Here is a 21,532-nt window from a genome sequence, read left to right on the forward strand (position 1 = left end):
AAATATAGGTTATACAATGTACTTTTGTATCCCCCTGCAGCAGTGCTAACTAAGCAGAAATTAAGCATGATTGTTTTGCCTCTAAGAAATATTTTCACATGGTCTTCCCTATGAATATTAATATGAAGGTCTCATATGTATATGAGTCATTTGTATTATTCCTAAACTGCTACTTCAGTACCGACAACAGGCCCAAAATGAAAAATGTTGCACCCTTTGGGGTCTGCAATGCGTTCTAATGACGCTTGAACTCCAGGATAGATGCAAGTGTGACAGGTAATTATCAGACAAATTGTCACGTTTGACTTATAATGCAAACTCATGTTTCCTGTAGAGCCTCCTGATGGCGCAATGGTAGCAAGGGGTCCCGGGTTCAATATCCGGTGGAGGCACATAGTGGTTCGGATCCCACTTTAAACTGCAGATCCAGTCCCGATTAGCCTTACTGTGCATAAAGTGGACTTGAAACACCAACTCAATCAATCAACTGAATCAAATCATGTTTCCTGCACACTTACAGTGAACTTGCATTCAACTTGAAGCATCAGGCAAGTCTTACAAGGTAAATGCAAAGCAAGTGGAAACTTGCATTTAACTTACATGCTATCTGGGGCTCTTGTATTATGTATGTTTTGTAAAGTAATATCTTGTGTTTTGGTTTAACAAATGCTAAAATTTTATCTTAGATATTCATTATAGTCTTCATCAGTGTTAACTTAGATTATGTTTTCATTTTTCAGTGGACTTTTAGTTTCATATCTCTACTATAGAACAACAACCAAACTTAATATGTCAAAATCATCTGGATTTGGATCATCATCTCTACAATACCTTGTACTAGTCACCTACAGATTCTTAAGGTAAGACATCACTAAAATTACTTGTAGGAAGTCTTGTAAAATTTAGGTTAGTGACATAGATGTGTAGAAAACAACCTAGTCTGGTATTGTGTCTTGATATTGTCTTGATATTGGCTGATGTTGGTATCAGTATCAGAAACTAACAGTTACTTAATCAATGACTGGTTGATACATTTCCAAAGTCTTGTATTCAGGTACACAGAATGCCAAATAACAATGTTCCTCTAAAGTAAGCAAAATGCACAATTTTAATAATTATGTTTCAATATTGTGTGTCAAAAGCAGAGGCGTGGCGTGCATGTAACCGGTGTTACTGCAGGCAACAGAAAAATGTAAAGAAATTAAAAAGTTTTTTTCTTAATAAAATAACAACATTGTTAAATAAGTTAACAGAATTGAGTGTATATTGCAGAGGACATTCCGCTACCCTGAATAGGCAACAGGAGGAAAGGGCGCCAATGCAAGGGAACGGCGGGAAAAGACTTGAGGAGGCAAGTGTTCTATGGGGTTATTCATATGCCTGTTTAGGGGCCCTGTTGCCGCTGCGGCCTACCGGATCAACAAGTGTTGTCACATTGGATTTCCAGAAAAGAGCTAAATCTCGCCTAAAACGGGGATACTATTTCTCTGAAACAACAAGAGCTATACTGCAAAGCCAAAGCTGGATTTAACTACAACTGAGACCTTTTACGTAATAGCTGAAAAGATAAGTACTTGATGCGATTCGTGATTTGGACAAACCTTGTTCCAAAAAACTAATTTGGCAACAGTAGAACCTGTAGAACGTACATCTGGACTTCCCTTCCACCACTGGAGGAGGGGAATTCTGTCGTCTGCTCACCACAGAAACGTCAAACTGAACCGAATGTGTGGTTCTTCTTCCCCTTTCCACCTCTTTGCAAAGAAACAGAAATGGTTGACAAGACTCGACTACCATTCACTGGATTTTCACGGTAACTCTCTCATGAGTGGTAGTTCTTTCTAGGAGTGATTGTGACTAAATAAATCACTGAGCTTATTGCAAAAAGAAAAGAACGAAATTAACAAAAATCCAGATCAAAGGCATGTTTTTTTAAGAGGGGGGTAGGGTGGAGATGATAATGTCTGATGACCGCGACCGGTAACACTTTTGAAAAAGTCACTCCACGCCACTGGACAAAAGTGAATTATATGATCAAATAACAGTTATTTTGATATGAAGGAAAGTTATTGAATAGCAGGCATTTTATTCTAAAGGTGGTACACAATTAACACTGATATTGACAATAAATGTGGGACATTTATGTTTGCTTCTCAATTGAATAGCTTAAAGAATTTCACGTCCCTTTTTCCTATGTTTTCTTTAGATTGGAGGATCTAGTTTTTGTCAGTTGGTATCTACTATTGTATTACCACAATTTAAAGTGGGTAGTAACAGAGAGTCATAAAGCATATTAATCGTACATTTGTTTTGCACTTGATTTAATATTATTGCAATGATCATTAATAATTTTTCATCCAGAACAAGAAAATACTTAATTGTATATATATGTAATACATAGCTACATAGTTAAAAGTCTTGTTATTGATCAGTAAGTGTTCCACTGTCTCTTTCCTACTTTATTATTTTCTCGGTCCTTATAACTCCAGTTTAAGTCTTTCTAATATTGAACCAATTCACAGAAGATTATGAACTTGAAATATAGTTTGACATGAAAAATGTACATAACCTTCCTGAAATTATCGTAATAAAGTAGGTACATATAATTTACGTCCCGCACCATGGCCATTGGGTCTAAGGTGTCATGCTTTGGGCTCCGCCTATAGGATGCACGCAGGTTCAGGTCTCCTGGGGGAAGTATAACACCTTTTCTCCTGAGATTTCAGCCTGTGTAAGGGACCAATGGCCACTCACCATCGTGAGGACATTGGCTACGAATGAGTAGCGTAACCCAGTCATGGAAACCTACAATGACTAGGGGTTAGTTGTGCTGACCACATGTCACCCCGTAACTGGTTGGATGACCTCCCACCTTGGTGGAGCGAGTGACTAGGAGTGAGGCTGGCATTTGGTAGGTAGACCCAGGCCTTCAACAGGCTATTGGCCACGCGTTATTATCAGTGGTCAGAAGTAGCGAGCTACTTGTAGCGTCGTTACTGTAGCTAGCTACAAAATTTGTAGCTGTAGCTGTAGCGACGCTACATTTTGAAAATTGTAGTTGTAGCGGTAGCGAAGCTACAAAATTCCTGTAGTTGTAGCGAAAATTTCGCTACAGCTACATTTTTTTCTTGGCATTTTGAGGTGAATTTTGAATGTAGCAACAGTGTCAGAAAAAATCGACAATAACCCTTAATGTTGCAGGAGGTTCATAAAGACAGTCTATTACATGGAGATACAGATTATCTAGATTGTAGATTATAGATATCTGCGTAATTTATTTAATTAGTATCTGAAGAATTCAGATATCCAGATAACTAAGTGACATATATGAATATATTCCTGCTAACAGCTACGTTTTTTTAGCTGCATCGCTATTTTGGGGAGAAACATGCCTCCTTTGCTGCACCACTGGAAAAAAGTGCCTCGTTTATGTCACCCCCGGAACAAATCCTGTGAATATTCATGGTGTAAGAGACACCAAAATGTCATTAATTGCTGTGTAAGACACAACTTGCAGTGCAGAAACGAGCGATGGAATTTCCACTGCACTGACAAGGGAATAGTACCAGCAATAAATGGCTCAGTAAGTTAACAGCATTGATCATCGTCAGTATATAAGATCTCACCAACAAGAAATTATTGTTACAAGAATGATAGAGTTTCTGGAATTACAGTTATTTTCGAGACAGTATTTGTTCACAAATTTTAAAATTACAATACATTTAGAACATTCAGGTTTACACGACAGTTTCCTCAATAATTTTATCATATTGCAAAAAGTATGTACAAGTTATTGACTTTCCTGCAGAAACGACCATTTTCTTTAGTTAATATACAATACATAGTTTTCAAATTTATGTATTTCTCCTACTTTTGCGTCACTTTTCTGTAACTTTTTCTAATCATGACATCATCATCCTTCGCTGTTTCCTGCCTCTGGCTGGCTCGGCATAGAAGTCAAGCCTCTCCATTTTTTCCTGGTCTCTCACAACTCCTCTCTTTCCAAGGTGTTCCAATCTTGTCTCCTAACACTCTCCACTATCTGCTCTTTCCACCGACATCTTAGTCTCCCCCTTGCCTTATTCCCACTCATTGTGCATTGTAAGCTCTTACTGGTAGTCTTTCTGCATCCATCCTCCTCATGTGTCCGAACCATCTCATCTGTGCCTGATCTATTCTGCCCTGAAGCTTCACTACACCCACTGTCTGTCAAATCTCCTCATTTCTCATTCTATACCTTCTAGTCTTCCTCACAAGACTCCTTAAAAAATTAATCTCCACTGCCTGCATCTTTTCTTTGTCTCTCTATGTCATTGTCCAAGTCTCTGCTCCATATGTAATTATTGGCACATAGTATGTGTTACATATTACCTTCTTGCATTTCATAGGTACATCCCTATTCCACATTAATCTTCGAACGCTTTGATATAGTCCACCACCATTCATTTGTCCTCCTTTGTTTACCTCCTCATCTATTCTTCCACTTCTCTCAATCATGAAAATGAGGATAAATGGTTTATTTAATTATTCTCTTATCTATAGTTGCTTTCTGCCACTTTTGGCTAATTGTGAGAACGAGGAAGAATGATAATGAAATATTTATTCTCAAGAAAAATATGTTGATGTGAACATAAATACTTAATTCTATGAAATTTTATTTGTGTATAATTGTAATAATTATGTAATTTGGGTAACACCCTAATTGCAATATTCATATATCAAATTTGAATTGATATGCCACTTGCATAGGTATGGTATTCTCAAAAACTATAGTAAAAATAAGTAACTGAAGTAACATTGCTATCAAAATTATCAAATGACTGGAATCATTATAATGAATAACAGAATATATTTACCAGTAGTAGGGGATTTTTTTTAATACCCATATCGTTGTTTTTAAGTTTTTTTTATGCAGAAGTAGCGCAAAAAGTAGCGAAGTAGCGAGTAGCGAACAGGAGTAGCGTAGCGAGCTACTTTTTCGTAAATGTAGCTGTAGCTGTAGCGAAGCTACATTTTGGAAGAGTAGCTGTAGTTGTAGCGAAGCTACTTTTAAAATGTAGCATTCTGATCACTGGTTATTATTACATATACAGTAAAAACTGCATATCCCGGAACCTCTATGAGAAGGAAACCTGTAAATACGGAAAAAAAAGTCCCAAGAACGGACCAGTTTTATACCTGAAAATGACCTGCTTAAGGCGGAAACCTCCTTAACGCGGAAACGGAACACCATTTAAAGACCAACGAGATGTTTTTATTCTCAGTAAGACGGAAATTTCTTCCTTGATTTTTTTCGCTTGCAAGAAAACAATGCAATACAGTAAGTGGAACGCACCTCTGTTGCCACTTGCTTATCGGTAACATTGTCGATATGAAAGAATGCGCTACAATACTCATAGCTGTTACGATTCCGTTTCTTTCTTTCATCTCTTACCCTCTTTCTCCACCTTTCTTTGTCTATTTCTCCTCTGTTCTTTCGTCATCTTTCTATTTTTCTTGTTATCTCTCTTTGTTTCTTTCTTTTATCTCAATCTTTCTGCGCCTCTCTTATTCCATCTTTCAATCTTTCTCTTTCCCTCTATGCACATCACACTACGGCGCCAGGGGTCCCGGGTTCGAAAAGATACATAACTACTTACTGTACATTCTTACAATACTGTAAAAAGTGTAACAACATGTTTTATAGTTACATAATTGTAATCTCTGCTATGCTTATTGCGACTGTATCGCATTTTTATTCATGTATGTACATGCATTAGTACTCTACATTATAAGTAATGTGAAATGTAAATCTGTCTTTCCATTATTTCCTGCACTGCTCTATAATGTATTTAAAGTCAACCCTGTATAAGAGGGAAAACTGTTAAGACGGAAAATTTTGCTCCGAACCATCGTGTTCCGGAATAGACAGGTTTTACTGTAATTTAAAAGCATCTGACTTGAGTGTACTAAAATTATTCTTTGCCAATTGCAGGTTAACACCACCATACCTGTTTGTTCTTGGTATTGTGGAACTTAGTGAAAAATGGTTTCATTACAATTCTGTGTTTGAACCACCAACTCTTGATTATGAGAACTGCCCACAATACTGGTGGAGAAATGTATTGTACATAAATACATTATTTCCTGTGAAAGAAATGGTGAGTAATATGTATTTTCTTCTTATATTAGGAAAAAAAATTAATTTCATTTTATGGTAATGAGAGAAAAATGAGCACATAGAAATCAAGGATAAGAAATGGTGGTAAAACACACAAATAAGCTAATTGGGATGTTTGTGCCAATACTAAACAAAGCAGTTTGTTTGGAATTTTTTCTTGTGTGCTGATTTTTATATGCTAGCACCAGAAATGCTCTTTGCAAATATACATGTAGATTCTATGCATCCCTGACTGATGATGTCCATACCCATGCATGTAAAGCATGGGTCAATGAACAAAGATTATTTTTTATTATGTAATCATTTATTATGCACATGCAGAAACATAAAAACGTAATTCCTCTCTAATATTTCAAAGGGTTATTTCAATTATTTAGTCATTCACACAGGTCCTGCTTGATAGCTGGGCCCTAGTTCTATGCATCCAACTGACCCTATGCCCTATGTGGGGGGCCTAGCTTGGGTTAACGAGATGGTGCTGATGCTCAGTCATACCTCTGGTATAGAGCGACCACAAACAAAATAAACTTCGGCTAAAATCCTTCACACAACTTTCCCTCGATCTGTTCAGCTCGGGCTCCACTCTCCCCCTCCCCTACTCATGGGAGTATGGGCACAGGAGTTGCAGGTCTGTCCAGATTCATTTGCTCACTATATGACAGAGCGAGAATATGTAGAGCCTACCTTTGTACCCTCTGTACCTTTGGCATGGTACACTGCCTTACCATTTAATTCCAAAGTTCTGCCTCGTCTCATTTTCAATACATTTCAATTTTCAATAATAACTCCATTAAGCCTTGTTTCCATGATTATGAAAAACTAAATATGCTGACCAAGGCAGTAATTTATTTTATTATAAAACATAAACTAACGTAACGTTTCAACCTTCTAGCAAGGTCTTCTTCAGACTCTGTATCAAGTACAAAAGTAACCAGATACAAGGAGAAGGGTAATATATATACACAAACATTACTCCCTCCAGACTATTTAGAAAAGTTGTTAGGAACTTTCTAGCAGATGACTTTCACTTTCCAACTTTACTTTCACCTAAAAGTCTAAACACAATTACTTCCATATAGAATGTGGTTGGACTTTTTAATCTCACGCTCTTTTCCCTTCATTTTTCTTCCTTTTCCTCTCCTCTTTTTCTCTTGTCCTTTCCACTCTTTCCAACATCTTCTTCCATTCTTTGTTTAACTTCAGTCCCCCATTCCAGTTCATTGTGTCTTCTTCGCCTTTCTTCTCTATTTCCTTGGCTTCCTTCCATTTTCTCACTAGCATTCTCTTCTCCCTTCCTATCTGCTTAGCCTCATCCCACTCTATGTCATGTCCTGTTTCTCTCGTGTGTTTAAATATTGCATTTCTCTCTCTCTTAAGTCGTACATCATCCCTATGTTGTTTCAACCTGTCTTTCAGCCTTTTTTTCGTTTCTCCTATGTACACACTCTGACATTCTTTACATTTTACTTCGTAGATAATCCCTTCTTCTTCCTCTTCTCTCTTTTCCTTTTTCTTGTTAGCATTCCTCGCTATTCCTAAGATGCTTCTCCCTCCCTTCCTGTAAGTTTTAATTCCTGCTTAGAAAAGCAGGAATTAAAACTTACAGGAAGGGAGGGAGAAGCATCTTAGGAATAGCGAGGAATGCTAACAAGAAAAAGGAAAAGAGAGAAGAGGAAGAAGAAGGGATTATCTACGAAGTAAAATGTAAAGAATGTCAGAGTGTGTACATAGGAGAAACGAAAAAAAGGCTGAAAGACAGGTTGAAACAACATAGGGATGATGTACGACTTAAGAGAGAGAGAAATGCAATATTTAAACACACGAGAGAAACAGGACATGACATAGAGTGGGATGAGGCTAAGCAGATAGGAAGGGAGAAGAGAATGCTAGTGAGAAAATGGAAGGAAGCCAAGGAAATAGAGAAGAAAGGCGAAGAAGACACAATGAACTGGAATGGGGGACTGAAGTTAAACAAAGAATGGAAGAAGATGTTGGAAAGAGTGGAAAGGACAAGAGAAAAAGAGGAGAGGAAAAGGAAGAAAAATGAAGGGAAAAGAGCGTGAGATTAAAAAGTCCAACCACATTCTATATGGAAGTAATTGTGTTTAGACTTTTAGGTGAAAGTAAAGTTGGAAAGTGAAAGTCATCTGCTAGAAAGTTCCTAACAACTTTCTAAATAGTCTGGAGGGAGTAATGTTTGTGTATATATTTTACCCTTCTCCTTGTATCTGGTTACTTTTGTACTTGATACAGAGTCTGAAGAAGACCTTGCTAGAAGGTTGAAACGTTACGTTAGTTTATGTTTTATAATAAAATAAATTACTGCCTTGGTCAGCATATTTAGTTTTTCATAATTTTCAATACTTAATGTAACACCAAGGTGTCAAATCAAATTCTCAAAATATTATTGAAATGCTCGAAAGCATTTTTGTATACATTCTGTGTTTCAATAAAAGTTATACCACATAACAACAGTTACATTTTAGATGGATCATTCTGTATAACATAATCTACAGTTTAATTATAAAAATGTAAAGATTGAAGTCAATATTACTGATTGAATTACATGTATTAGGGGAAGAGTGACATTTTTGTACCAGTTGTGCATTTATTTTATTATTGTCAGAATAGGCACTGCTACTAAAAAAAAAAATGGTGGACAATGGAACAAATTTCTCTGCGTGTTGCAAGTGGAAACTGTTTAAGTTGATATTATTAAGCCAGACACGATGTTTGAAAAATATGATGAATAAGTATTTACAGAATCCCATGTATACCTCGTGGAGAATCAACCTCAACTTCAAGTTACGGCTAATCAAATGGGAATTTCGACATTTCTGACGACCAAGAAATTATTCAACGTGTCCTTTTTCTGTCCAAGCACTTTTCTATGCCATTGGTTGATATTCCCGAGAGAACAAATAAAATAATGTTCTGATAAGCGTAATGCATTTCTCTTTGCCTCCTATGGTCACCCTGCCAGTGTTGGCAAACCTGATGTGCACAAAAGAGATAAATATCGCCTCAAATGGAGCTAAAGTTGACTTTCGAGAAGTTAAATTTACAAATGTTGGATAAAATGCCACGTAGATAATTTTAGGTGTCAAAGGGGTGGTGGCATTGCTCTTACCATTAACTTTAAAGTGATGACAGTTTATTTAGACAGAATGGAATGACAGAACATTTCATCCAGGAGAGCCATAGAATTGACTTCACAACCACCGAGATTATCAATAAATGATCAAATTACTGGGACTGTCTCATCAAAAGAGCAATAGCTATACACCGGGTAAAGGAAAATCTCAACAGGGACACGGGACTTGAACTGGACCCAGCCTGGTTAGCGATAGTCAACTGGGAGCACGGATGTCGGAGAAACACCACCTGATTGGCCCACCACTTACACTGGACCCCTCCCACACCAAATACATATAACTTCACCCTGACTTACCTCTGCACTTCAATCCCTGAAGATGAGAGTGACGTTAGCTCTCAAAAGCTCGGAAGCCTATCTGGAAATCACCTGGCTGATTGCCCGAGAAAACCTCTTCAATATTCACCATCAGGGAATCTCCAAGAATTATTCCAGTTTATTCTTAGTTTTCACTGTTTAGATCTGGTGTGACCCATAATTGTATGGAATCTAAAATGAAGGATCCCCAGATAACAATATTATGCCATCTTTACAGCACTATAAAAAGTAGCTGGGGAGTTAAGAGGGGATGGGGCAATGCAGCCAATATTACAATATCACGTCATGTGCAAAATGTATACTCATGACAAAAGTTTGGTCTATGTGGGCAGGAGCCAGTGATGGCATTATAGGAGGTGGGCACCACAGTTGACAGCCAAACAAGTGCACAAAAGAGCCAGATGTGGCTCCAAAAGAGCGAAGTTGGCAACAGTGATCTGCAGCTGCTGTAGAGGGAAGAACCTCGTGGAAACCCTTCTTCATGCCCTTACGTTTTTTAAATAATTAAAAGATGGCCAGAACTTGGATAAACGTAATATATGTATTCTCTACATATCATTCTTATTATTCTGAATTTAGTTTTTCTCTGCACAATGCTGTGCTCAGAGCAGCTTAACAAGAGCTATATACAGAGCATTCCCTGACATTCGCTACGAGACTCGGCAGCAAGCGGCCCGGCATCAGCACTTGTCTTTCCCGGTGAACGGGGTCCACAACAGTCACTAGAGTCGGCTATTAAAATTACAGTTTTCATGTTGTGTACTAACCTTGACTACAGAAGGTGTTGAAAATGATGTCCCTCTGCTGCAACACATTCCTGGCATCTCCGAAGGAAATTGGCATTTACACGTGCAAGTTCGTCTACTGTAATTCTCACCATTAAGAATTTTAGCGGCTCTAAATGCTGTGGTTTTTGAAACACCCGTTTCTTGTGAGAGGCAGCGGATAGATTTCCGAGGAGACTGTTCTAACTTTGTCCTATCTCATCGAGTTTTTCCTCAGTAAGTACATGTGGGTTTTTCTTTTCACTTTTATTCAGAACTGACCCTGTTACTCTAAACTTTTTTACGAGGTTTAATATGGTGGTCCTATGTGGAACGGGAACACCAGGAAATTTCATTGAAAAACATCGTCGCACTTCTCCACAATTCCTCTTTCCGAAGTAACACTCGACAAGATAAATCCTTTGTTGTAATATAAACTTTTGTGGTGCCATATTAAGCCACAATCTTCAATCTTCAACACACGGACACAACACAACTTCTAAGGGAGGATTATACTGGCATCAATCTGCAACATCAACAGAAAGGGAAAGAGAGTGAAGGCAGGGAGAGTGAAAGAAAGAGACTGTAGCGTGTGACTGTTCACCGTTCACCAGGACCCCGTTCACCGGGAAAGACAAGCGCTGATGCCGGGCTGCTTGCCGCCGAGTCTTGTAGCGAATGTCAGGGAATGCTCTGTATATTTTAAAAATATTCATAAAGCCAGAAAAAGTCATTCTATTCCAGTCCTCATGACTTTTTTTAAAGACTCAAATCTCTCAGTTGTCATCTTCTGTTTACCTCCTCCTCTACATCCTGGAACTATGCTTTGCACATGTATGAAATATGCTCCTCACCATAATCCCACCTTCTCTCCCCCCCCCCACCTCAAACTTTGTACCTAGGAAAGTAAGCAAACTAATGTCTGTACCATGTATGCACTTCACAAGTGGTCATCCAGTTCCGAAATATCCATTTCAGCAAGAGGGATAAGGATAAGAACTTAAACGATGTTAAATTGATTTGCATTATGTTACTTCTCTTTTGTGCCATTTTTGGCTAATTGCGAATATGGGGATGAGTGATAATATGATGAAATTGATAAATGGACACTCACGAACATCCATGCCCAGGCCGGGATTCGAACTCAGAGCCCCTGCCCAGATAGCATGTAAGTTAGTAAGTTAACTGCAAGTTAAATCGACATTCGATTTAACTTGCAGTTAACTTACATGCTATCTGGGTGGCATTGTAGCATGACGTGCTAACCATTTCACCACAGGGGCTGGCTTAAATGATGTTAAAATCCACTTATAAGCACCATATTTAAATGTCACAGCTCACTCCACCCACTATTACATCTTGTAGTTATGCAGCAAAAAAAAAAAAAAAAGTCATGAAGAACACCTTCAAGCTCATGAATCAATACAGACATGAAACACCAGCTCATTAATTGTGCCATGGGAGCTTGATAGTCGAAATGAGGAAATCAGAAGAGCAGGAACGAAATTCTGTGCAGAAAAGAGTGAGGTGCTAATAACAACAAGAAAAAAAGTAAAAAAAAGTAAAGTAAAGTAAAGTGTTCCCCTGTGCTTAGCACCACGCCATGAAGGCGTATAGGGGGTGTGGGGAGTAACGCCCCACACTTTCTTGATCCGGTCGTGAATGGGGGTGATGTGATCAGCATCACGCCCCTGACCGCCTTTACCCCCCCAGGGTTTCCCCCAGGTACCAATGTTATTCGACACTGGGTGGGCGCCGGGGCCACTTCCAACGTTAGAAAAGTTCCTGGAACAACAAGAAACAGAGCCAGAAATGAACCAAGAATAAAGATGGACATGGAAGAGTTGAGGGTAGGGGAGAGCTTCAAATATCTAGGAAGCATAATTGAGAGAAGTGGAAGAATAGATGAGGTACACAGAAGAGGGCAAAGGGTGGTGGACTATATCAAAGTGTTCGAAGATTAATAAGAAACAGGGATGTACCTATGAAATGCAAGAAGCTAATATATAACACATACTACGTGCCAATAATTATGTATGGAGCAGAGACTTGGACAATGACAGAGAGAGACAAAAGAAAGATGCAGGCAGTGGAGATGAAATTTTTAAGGAGTATATTGGGGAAGACTAGAAGGGATAGAATAAGGAATGAGGAGATCCGACAGACAGTGGGTGTAGTGAAGCTTCAGGACAGGATAGATCAGGCACAGATGAGGATGGATGCAGAAAGACTACCAGTAAGAGCTTACCATACACAAGGAGTGGGAATACGGCCACAAGATGTTGGTGGAAAGAGCAGATAGCGGAGAGTGTTAGAAGAGGACAAGATTAGAACACCGTGGAAAGAGAGAAGTGGTGGAAAACCAGGAAAAAATGGAGAGGCTTGATTTCTATGCCGACCCAACCAGAGGCAGGAAACGGCGAAGCATGATGATGGTAATAGTCCCAACATTGCACATATGTAATTTTCCTGATTCAACATTGGTGAATATTATGGATGTGACAGATTAATCGATACTCTCTCTATATCAGCCAATATAGGCATATCACTAACATTACCGATAATTTTACTGATCCAATATTTCTATAGATATCTTATAATTTAGTCCCATATTCTGTCATTTTGTTGTAATTTTTATGGATATAAACATATAATCCCCATGCCCTAATTTCTAAAAGAAAGTTACTGTTTAAATATGAAGCTTCTTTTGCATAGTAATCATCTTGTAACACGTTTACTAAGAAGGTCAATGATCCATTGAAAGTCTTCAAAAAACATTTGAAATTTTATATGAAATATTATAATGCCATTATTAGGAATAAAATTATATAATGAATCTATTATTATTGGTATCAACCAAAATTTTATATCAGTCCATCCCTTGTGTGTATACAGTTTGTTTCCGGGCTGATGATACAAACTTTCAGGTATGATGGAGAAGGACACATGTATCAATTTGAGATAAGGAAGCCTGGTCCGGAAACGACTTAGTCGAAAGTTATAAGCGAGAATCGGTGTATGAAGATGTAATACTTTTATTACCTGCACAAGTTTCACAAGCTGCTACATTCACAACAGTTGTTCAAAGTGGAGTCCCACAGCTTCTCTGCAGGCATGACATCATTGCACAAAGTTCTGGAGTACCCGTTGGAACAACCCCAGGGTCGTTCGAACAATGTCACAGGCAGCGAGAATTCTTGCCAGGAGATCCTCTTCAGTGTACTACAGGTGTCTCGTACACAAGACTTTTCACATGACCCCACAAGAATAAATCAAGTGGGGTCAGATCAGGTGACTGAGCTGGCCATGGAACAGCTTGTGAAACTTGTGCAGGTAATAAAAGTATTACATCTTCATACACAGATTTTCGATTATAACTTTCGATTAAGTCGTTTCCGGACCAGGGTTCCATATTTCAAGTTGATACATGTGCCCTTCTCCATCATCCCTGAAAGTTTGTATCATCAACCTGGAAACACCCTGTATTGGATTACCCCAATCCAGTGTTTAAGTGTTGATTACAACTTTGTGAATGTTACAAATAATTAATTAAACAGAAAAATATAGAACAATTGCTTGTACAGTCAACAGCAAAGATAATAGTTATTTGCATTACTTTTTTATTCTATATACTTTGTCGTTTTGAGCAAGAAAATTCTGTTGATTGGAAGAAGGTATTGTCCTCTTCTTATTGACACTTTCATTTCAATTCATTATCATCACATTGTGTAAAACAGGCCGAATGAAAATGGTGATGGACAATTCGCCTATTGTTTCTTTTGCCGTTGGGTATACAAATCAAGTGTTAAACATATGAAGAGTATTTTACATGAATTTCTGTATTTTTTAGTGTCTTATCTGGAGCTGGTACCTGTCTAATGACACACAATTTTACATGGTGGGTGTCATTGTTTTGTTAATATCAACCAAGTAAGTACAATTATAAAATTAACCACTATTTTATTAATGATTGCTGTAGTTAATTGTGTATAAATCTTCTAACACCATGAAAAGTTAAGCCTCAATGCCTAATTTCTTACAGAAACTTGAAACACCCAACCATAGAGTACTTCACTGTAGCAGAGAATCAGATTCATAGAAATTTGCCCATCAGCGATACAGAAGGTTGTTCTGGATAGATCTAAATGACTTTGCAATGCTACTGCCATCTGTGGGATTGAGCTGAAGTGACAGAGCTGTTATCAGCTGCTTTCAGGTGCTGGAGTGTTGAACACGAAACTGACAAATGGTGCCAAAAGTAAACAATTATTGTTGCCATTTTCCAGACACATTTCTCGTATGGCCGAATAGTACAACAATGTCAGCAGAATGGTTTGATCATCGGGAAACCCACTTTGAAAGAGATGTTGTTCCGGTGCACACGACAGGGTGCTGTTGGTAAACATTCGCCCATAAAAGGCAAAAGGGCACCAGTGAAAGCATTGCTTGTTTTGCTCTGTAAGATTCAGTGAATGGTATGCCAGGAAAATCCACCAACCCAATGTAAGATGGCCCGGAGGGTGCATATGGCTCCTTCCACTGTGAACACGACCATCCATAACCACCTCAAACTGCATTTCATTTGTACGCCCCACCATGGTGGCCAACTTAGGAACATCATAAAATTCAAGTAAAATACCTGGTTTTCAAGGCAAACTTTCCAAAAATTCAAGGGTAGAAGTAGATGTTTTCTCAATTTCAACCTTACACAGAGGAGTCCCCTGAATGCAAGCGGGGCATGCTGCACATGCATCAATTGTGGGAAAAAGGACAGCTTGCTCTGCGATGACATAATGAGTATTTCTACATTCTAATTTCTTCATATAGGAAAAGTATTTATTTTAGACGAGAGTGCTCAACTACGCTTATATTATATTTCTTGGATCTGAAGTGAAAGAAAGTAATAATTATTTTCCCACAATTGACGCATGCGTCACTTCAGATCCAAGAAATGTAATATAAGGTTAGTTGAGCGCTCTCGTGTGAAATAAATACTTCTCCTATATGAAGAAATTAGAATGTAGAAATGCTCATTAATGTCTTCGCAGAGCAAGCTGTCCTTTTTCCCACAATAGAAGCATGCGCAGCATGCACCACATGTGTTCAGGAGATGCCTCTGACCTTACATATTATTGCCACTCCCCCCCATACACACACACATAACTCTATTAACAATATAAAGGATCTGTGTGATTCCAATGTATCCAAAAATTCAAATCAGTTGAACAGTGAATATGTATTTAATTTAAGATACGGAGTTTACATTTGCCATTTTGCATACTCAGACAAGAAATACAGTTCATCTACAAACACAAGTCTCAAATGTTATAGAATATAGTAATCTACGAAAAATTGTTAATTGTATAGCTATTTCAAATTTACCTTATCAACTTCAAGATATCTTATCATGCAATAATCTTCCTTACGCCAGATAGATTGTTCTGCAAAGGACACAAACAAAGCAAACATATTGAGAGAATTCTGTTTTATTTTCCATGCAGCTTTCTTCTCTTTCCATTCCTCGATAAGAATAAAAGCTAAACTTGCCTCAGGGCATTCATAAATATGTATAAATTGAATGGGATTTGGATTAATGAAAGTTGCAATTTTTCACGTCTACAGAGAAAAATACAAGCAAAATTCACGCATAATTCCCGGAGCTAACTTGTCATGCCAATTAAAAAGACAAAAGTAATCGGTACAAAATTGGAAGTGAAAAATGGAACGATATAATCATTAGGGCGTGGATGTTTAGTTAAAAACATATTTTTTCTGTTGTTTCGAAAGTCAGCCATATTCAGTAAGAGTCCCAACCATATGGTTGGAATGTAATCTACGAAGTCTTATTTCATCTTTAGCATATAAAAGGCATATTTCAAGGGAAAGAACATAAAATGTACATATTTTAGACATTCAAGACAAAATTTAGCTTCCGAATTATTTGTGTAAATGCAGATCATGGAGTTAATGCAAAAAAATAGACAAAACACATGGTATTTTAGTAAATTACTATTCTCTTTGGGTCTCCACAACAAATAATTTTTAGTATTTGCCTGTGTTGTGAATGGGTTTGGCAAAACCAACGCATCGTCCATTGCGATACTTGAATATTTATTGAAGGAGGGATGTTTACAAAAAATGATTTGCGGTTCCTGTCTACAAATGTAAGGATTGTGTGTGGCATGATGGAAAAACTGAAAGCTTTCATGCAACTGCTCTGTGAAACAGTGGACGTTAGTTCAGTCGAAAGGAAATTTAATCTATCAGAGACATGCATGCAAGTTCTTTATGGACAATTTCCGGAATCTATTCGGGAAAAAAAACACAGAGTACCAAAAACTGTGTAAAATTCCTCACGTTCTGAGTGAGCATGTAGGTTATATTGATAATGTAAGTGTGCATGACAGCTCTCACTTCAAATATGCATGTCTGCCTATGTGTGATGTGGAAATGTCATTTTCGCAATACATTGTTCAAAGATAATCGGCATACATTTTCAATGGACAATTTGGCAATGTGCTTTGTTGTTTATTGTAATAAATAGAATGAAACAAGAATCTAACGTCCTGTTGTCACTTGTGAGTCTCTATTTATTTCTTTGACAGTTTTTGAATGAAAATACTTTTGATTCTTAACCATATATTTCCACCTAACTGGGGCTGGACCTAAAGTTTAAAGTGGGATTCACATCACTATAAGCCTCCAAAGGGTATCGAATCCTGGACCCCTTGCTTGTAAGGTGACGACGCTACCACTACGCCTTGGGAGAGGGTCCACCAATCATAGGCAATGCTACCATGATACCTGTATTACAGGAAATGAACTCTAAGGAAGCTTTCAGACTAAGATGACAAACAACACCTGTCAATAGAGTGTCACTCGGACTGGGCCGTTTTCTGAATGGCATGCATCATGTCGCCTCAGTCTGTTGCTTGTGCATGCTCGGCGAACAGGAGATATGTGACTCAACCTTACTGCTAAGGATTAGAAGTGAGATTATGTTCATCTGCCTCCAAATAGGAGGAGATACGTTAAACAAAACTGAAAACCGAATTTTTGGAGTTTGTTCCTCTGATTCTCATGCAACGAAGTAAAATATCTCTCTAAATTTTTGTTGACAAAAACTGTTTAGCTATCAATTTACTGATGTGTTCACCAGAATTCAGTTGTTACCTATTCAGTGACAGCGATTAGGGGGACTTTTGCCCCTGCACTAAGCTAAACCTTATCTACAAAGGGAAATATACTCTCTTTGCTCCCCCCCCACTAGTTTTGATACATTGCCCCCGGTTTTGGAACCCAATCGCCGCCACTGTACCTATTACTTCAGTCACAGCTGAAAGGTTTTTTTTCTAAACTCAAGTTAATCAAAAAGTTTTTGAGAAATAATCAAAACAGGGTAACTTGGTGGGGCAAAAGGGAGCACTTGTCCCCCCAAAATTTCAGGTTTGTTAAAATTTACAAATTAAGGATACTTTTGTTAACATCCTAAGACTTGAGGAGCTAAGTAATAAATAATAATATTTATGATTTCGCAAATGTAATACTTATTTAGCAAATAATCCTGATGAATAGGATGAAAACTTTTCAACTCTGCCCCCCCCCCCCCCAAAGTTAAGCCTCAAGTTCGAACCTGCCCCTCCAAAGTTAAGTTTCAAGTTACGCCCATGCAGGGTATAATCTTGAATAGTTCTCAAAAACGTTTTGATTAACTTGAGTTTAGAAATCAATCTTTCAGCTGTCACTGAAGTAATAGGTACAGTGGCAGCGATTGGGTTCCAACCCAGCTAACTGTGTAGCAGGACCGCTCATAGTGGCAGAGAAGGAGAGGGAAATTGAGTGGTGAAAGTGCAGTGTTGCCAACCGTACAGTCCTGACAGTACATGTACGGACGTACGGTCCAGGTCTTGGCCCATATGCTAAATATACAGCTTGTCAAAATTCGCACTTCCTGTTTTATCCCTCCTACATTCAAATGTTGACTGTGAACGTGTTTTCAGTAAAACAAATCTGATAAAATTGAAGATCGAGAACCTCTTTTCTACATTGACCATTAATCGGTGTATGCTTGATACTCAGTGCATTGACAGTGACTGTACATGTGTGAACTTTGTTCGATTTGTTATTTTAAGTTTTCTTTATACACAGAAAGGCTAATCGGGACTGTGCCTACAGTTTAAAGTGGGATATGAACCAATGTACCTCTAGCGGGCATCAAAACCAGGACCCCTTGATTACAAGGCGACGACGTTACCTCTACAAATCGGGGAGGTTAATAAGTCTGTGTCAAAGACTGGTTCGTTGGCTGCGGTGGCTCAGTCGGTAATGCGTCTGACTACCATGCTAAAGGTCCCGGGTTCGATCCCCGGCCAGTTGAAATCCGGGAACTTTTCTAACGTTGGAAGCGGCCCCGGCGCCCACCCAGCATCGAACAACATGGGTACCTGGGGGAAACCCTGGGGGGTAAAGGCGGTCAGGGGCATGGTGATGATCACATCACCCCCACTCACGACCGGATCAAGAAAGTGTGGGGAGTTACCCCCACACCCCCTATACGCCTTCATGGCATGGTGCTAAGCACAGGGGAACACTTTACTTTTTCTTTTTGTGAGCCAGTAGTGGCTATGTTTGGTGCCAAAACTGGGGGCGCAAGGACAATTTACTTTTTCTTGGCAGACAAGCCACCGTACAGAAGTACATTTACCATTTCACTCTGAGTGCTAATTTCTTGTAAATTTTAAATTTTGTTCAGATAAGATTGTTTGCAGAAAGGCAAGTTATTACAACTACAAATTACCCGATTCGAGGACATTTAGGAGATCTCAAGTTCGATTCCTCCCATCTAAACTACGTCACTAGTCTGTTACGTCATTAGGATGCAGTTTGTCAACATTATTGACTATATATCATGTTTCCTTCGAGATTAACTAGTATATAATGCTACACAAGCCATTAACTTAATGCTAAAATATACCGCAATCTTGAAAAACAAGTGTGTGTGTGTGACTGTGCGTGTGAAGGGGGTAAATATTTCCCTTAGAAATTCTGAAACCAAGCATACGGACATGGAGCCAAAAATACGCTCTGTTTGCCATGTGCGTACGGTATTATCATTTTCAAAAGTTGGCAATTCTGCCAGAGCAAAGCAGGAAAAGTGGGTAACTCCAGTCACCCATTATGCAATCCCGCTCCTCTCACTGTTCATTGGTGGAGCCGTCTCGCGTCACTACTTGCGCAGAGACTTGTTCTCGTTCACCTGCTCTACAGTTAGCTGGTACAGGGTATAAGTGTTTTGGTTCTGTTTGGTATCAAACATGGGCTATCTGCATTCTTGAGCTGGACAAAGTGGTGGAAAAATCATGTCAGGTAAACAACAATGCACTGGTAAACAGTAAAATATATGTATTTGCAGCAAAATGAGATGAAGTTTAGCAACAATATGATGAGCTATGATTCAGTTTTCTTCTAAGTTAATATTGTACTTTATGTTTATTTTTATTACAGATATATTTTTAAAAGAAGCATGAATGGACGATATGAAGAACAAATTTAAATTTTAGAAATTTAAGACTAAGGGGTCCGTTAAGGTTCTCTTCAGTGAGGGCCCCAATGCTGCTGGTATAATTACGTGTCTACTGAATAGACTGTGTATATTCAGACTTTCATGCATATACTGTTGACATGTAAAATAGCTTTTTTGTGTTATGCCAATTATGAGGTTAAATTAGAGTTGGAAGTGGTCGAAAAAAAATGGCTTTTTTGAAAAAAGAAAAATGGAGTTATTTTCCGTAGCTTTTTTGGTTGGTCTTTTTCGGCTTTTTTCCCCAAAGTGTTCCAAATCAAGTCTTATCCCCAAAGTGTTCCAAATCAAGTCTTATCCCCAAAGTGTTCCAAATCAAGTCTTATCCCCAAAGTGTTCCAAATCAATTCTTATCCCCAAAGTGTTCCAAATCAATGAAAATACATTAATTTTTCCTGCATTTTTCTTGTTCTACAGCTTTATCTCTCTGCTGTAAGACACCCATATCTAAATTGTAAATACAACTTTTGACATGGAATTCATAATTAGACACAAGCAGTAGTTGCAGAAATGCCGGCTTGTTTGAATGCATGTGTTTTTTTCCCCAAGCCGATAAGCCTTCATATTTTATTAGGCTTATTAAACACTTGCATAAGTATACTTTGTAAATATAATCTAATAGTATGACATAATTTTCATTGTTTGAATTTGACATTTGAACATTCACATGGAGCAAAAAAAAGAAGAAAGAAAGAAAGCAAATATGGCTACATTGTTTAATGCACTTATCAAATGTACCCTCAATGATACAGTTTCTTCCTTTAACTATATATAAAATAGAAAATCTAGAAGCAAACCCCTTTACATTTGTATTTAGCATATTCTGGCTTTCAAGTGCATCATTTATAATTTGACTTGATGTCTGGTAAACCTGGTCACGGAATAGGTCTGGATGTACTTTGGCTACCTATTTGTTGACCATTGTGAGACCACAAAATGGTAAATTCATTTTATAAAAGTCGATGCCCTGCTCAAAAATTTTACCCCTTTTTAATTTTTTAAACGTTATATGTATGTTAATATGCACCCTTGAAATTAAATATAAATAAATAAATTATGGCATATGGTATGGCTTATTGACAAATATAAATTGGGTTTCAAATAGTTGGCAACCATTGGATCTAATGAACTCTCATGGTGCAGTACTGGGCCACAGCCTTGCAGTTGAGAAACACTGTCCTAGTGCACAGTGGCCCTAAAGTTCATTTAAAAAAATGTCTTTCTCTCAGTAAAATTTTGTTTGTTTAAGTCAACTTATGGTCAGATATGCTAATTGGGATTGGACCTACAGATTAAAATGGAATCTGAAACTACTGTGCCTTCATTGAAGATTGAACCAGTTTTTTATCGAAAAAAACCTCTCCATTCAAAAAAGCCAGCTTTTTTTGCAACTCTAGGTTAAATAGACATTTGTTTTCCATATTTGCCATTATCTATATTTCAACATTGCATTTTTTATTTTTATTGTAATTTCTTCCTAGTGTTGTAGGCATGGAGAAGTGACTTATTGTGAACTAACTACTAGTCCATGGGACACAACTCTTTCAAGCTTCAAA

General features: G+C 38.0%; 1 protein-coding gene across 2 annotated transcripts in view; it reads left to right on the plus strand.

The window, feature by feature from the left end:
* LOC145981609 (nose resistant to fluoxetine protein 6) overlaps positions 1-21,532 on the plus strand; it is a 177,780-nt gene that overhangs the window by 137,349 nt on the left and 18,899 nt on the right. For both annotated transcript variants that reach the window (XM_083114977.1, XM_083114978.1), the window contains 3 exons: positions 741-860; positions 5,975-6,140; positions 14,247-14,326. In XM_083114977.1, the coding sequence (XP_082971103.1) occupies positions 741-860; positions 5,975-6,140; positions 14,247-14,326 (366 nt within the window). The remainder of the gene's footprint in view (positions 1-740; positions 861-5,974; positions 6,141-14,246; positions 14,327-21,532) is intronic.

This window comes from Lepisma saccharinum, chromosome 29, assembly GCF_977018435.1.
Source record: "Lepisma saccharinum chromosome 29, izLepSacc3.1, whole genome shotgun sequence".
NCBI classification, from domain to species: domain Eukaryota; kingdom Metazoa; phylum Arthropoda; class Insecta; order Zygentoma; family Lepismatidae; genus Lepisma; species Lepisma saccharinum.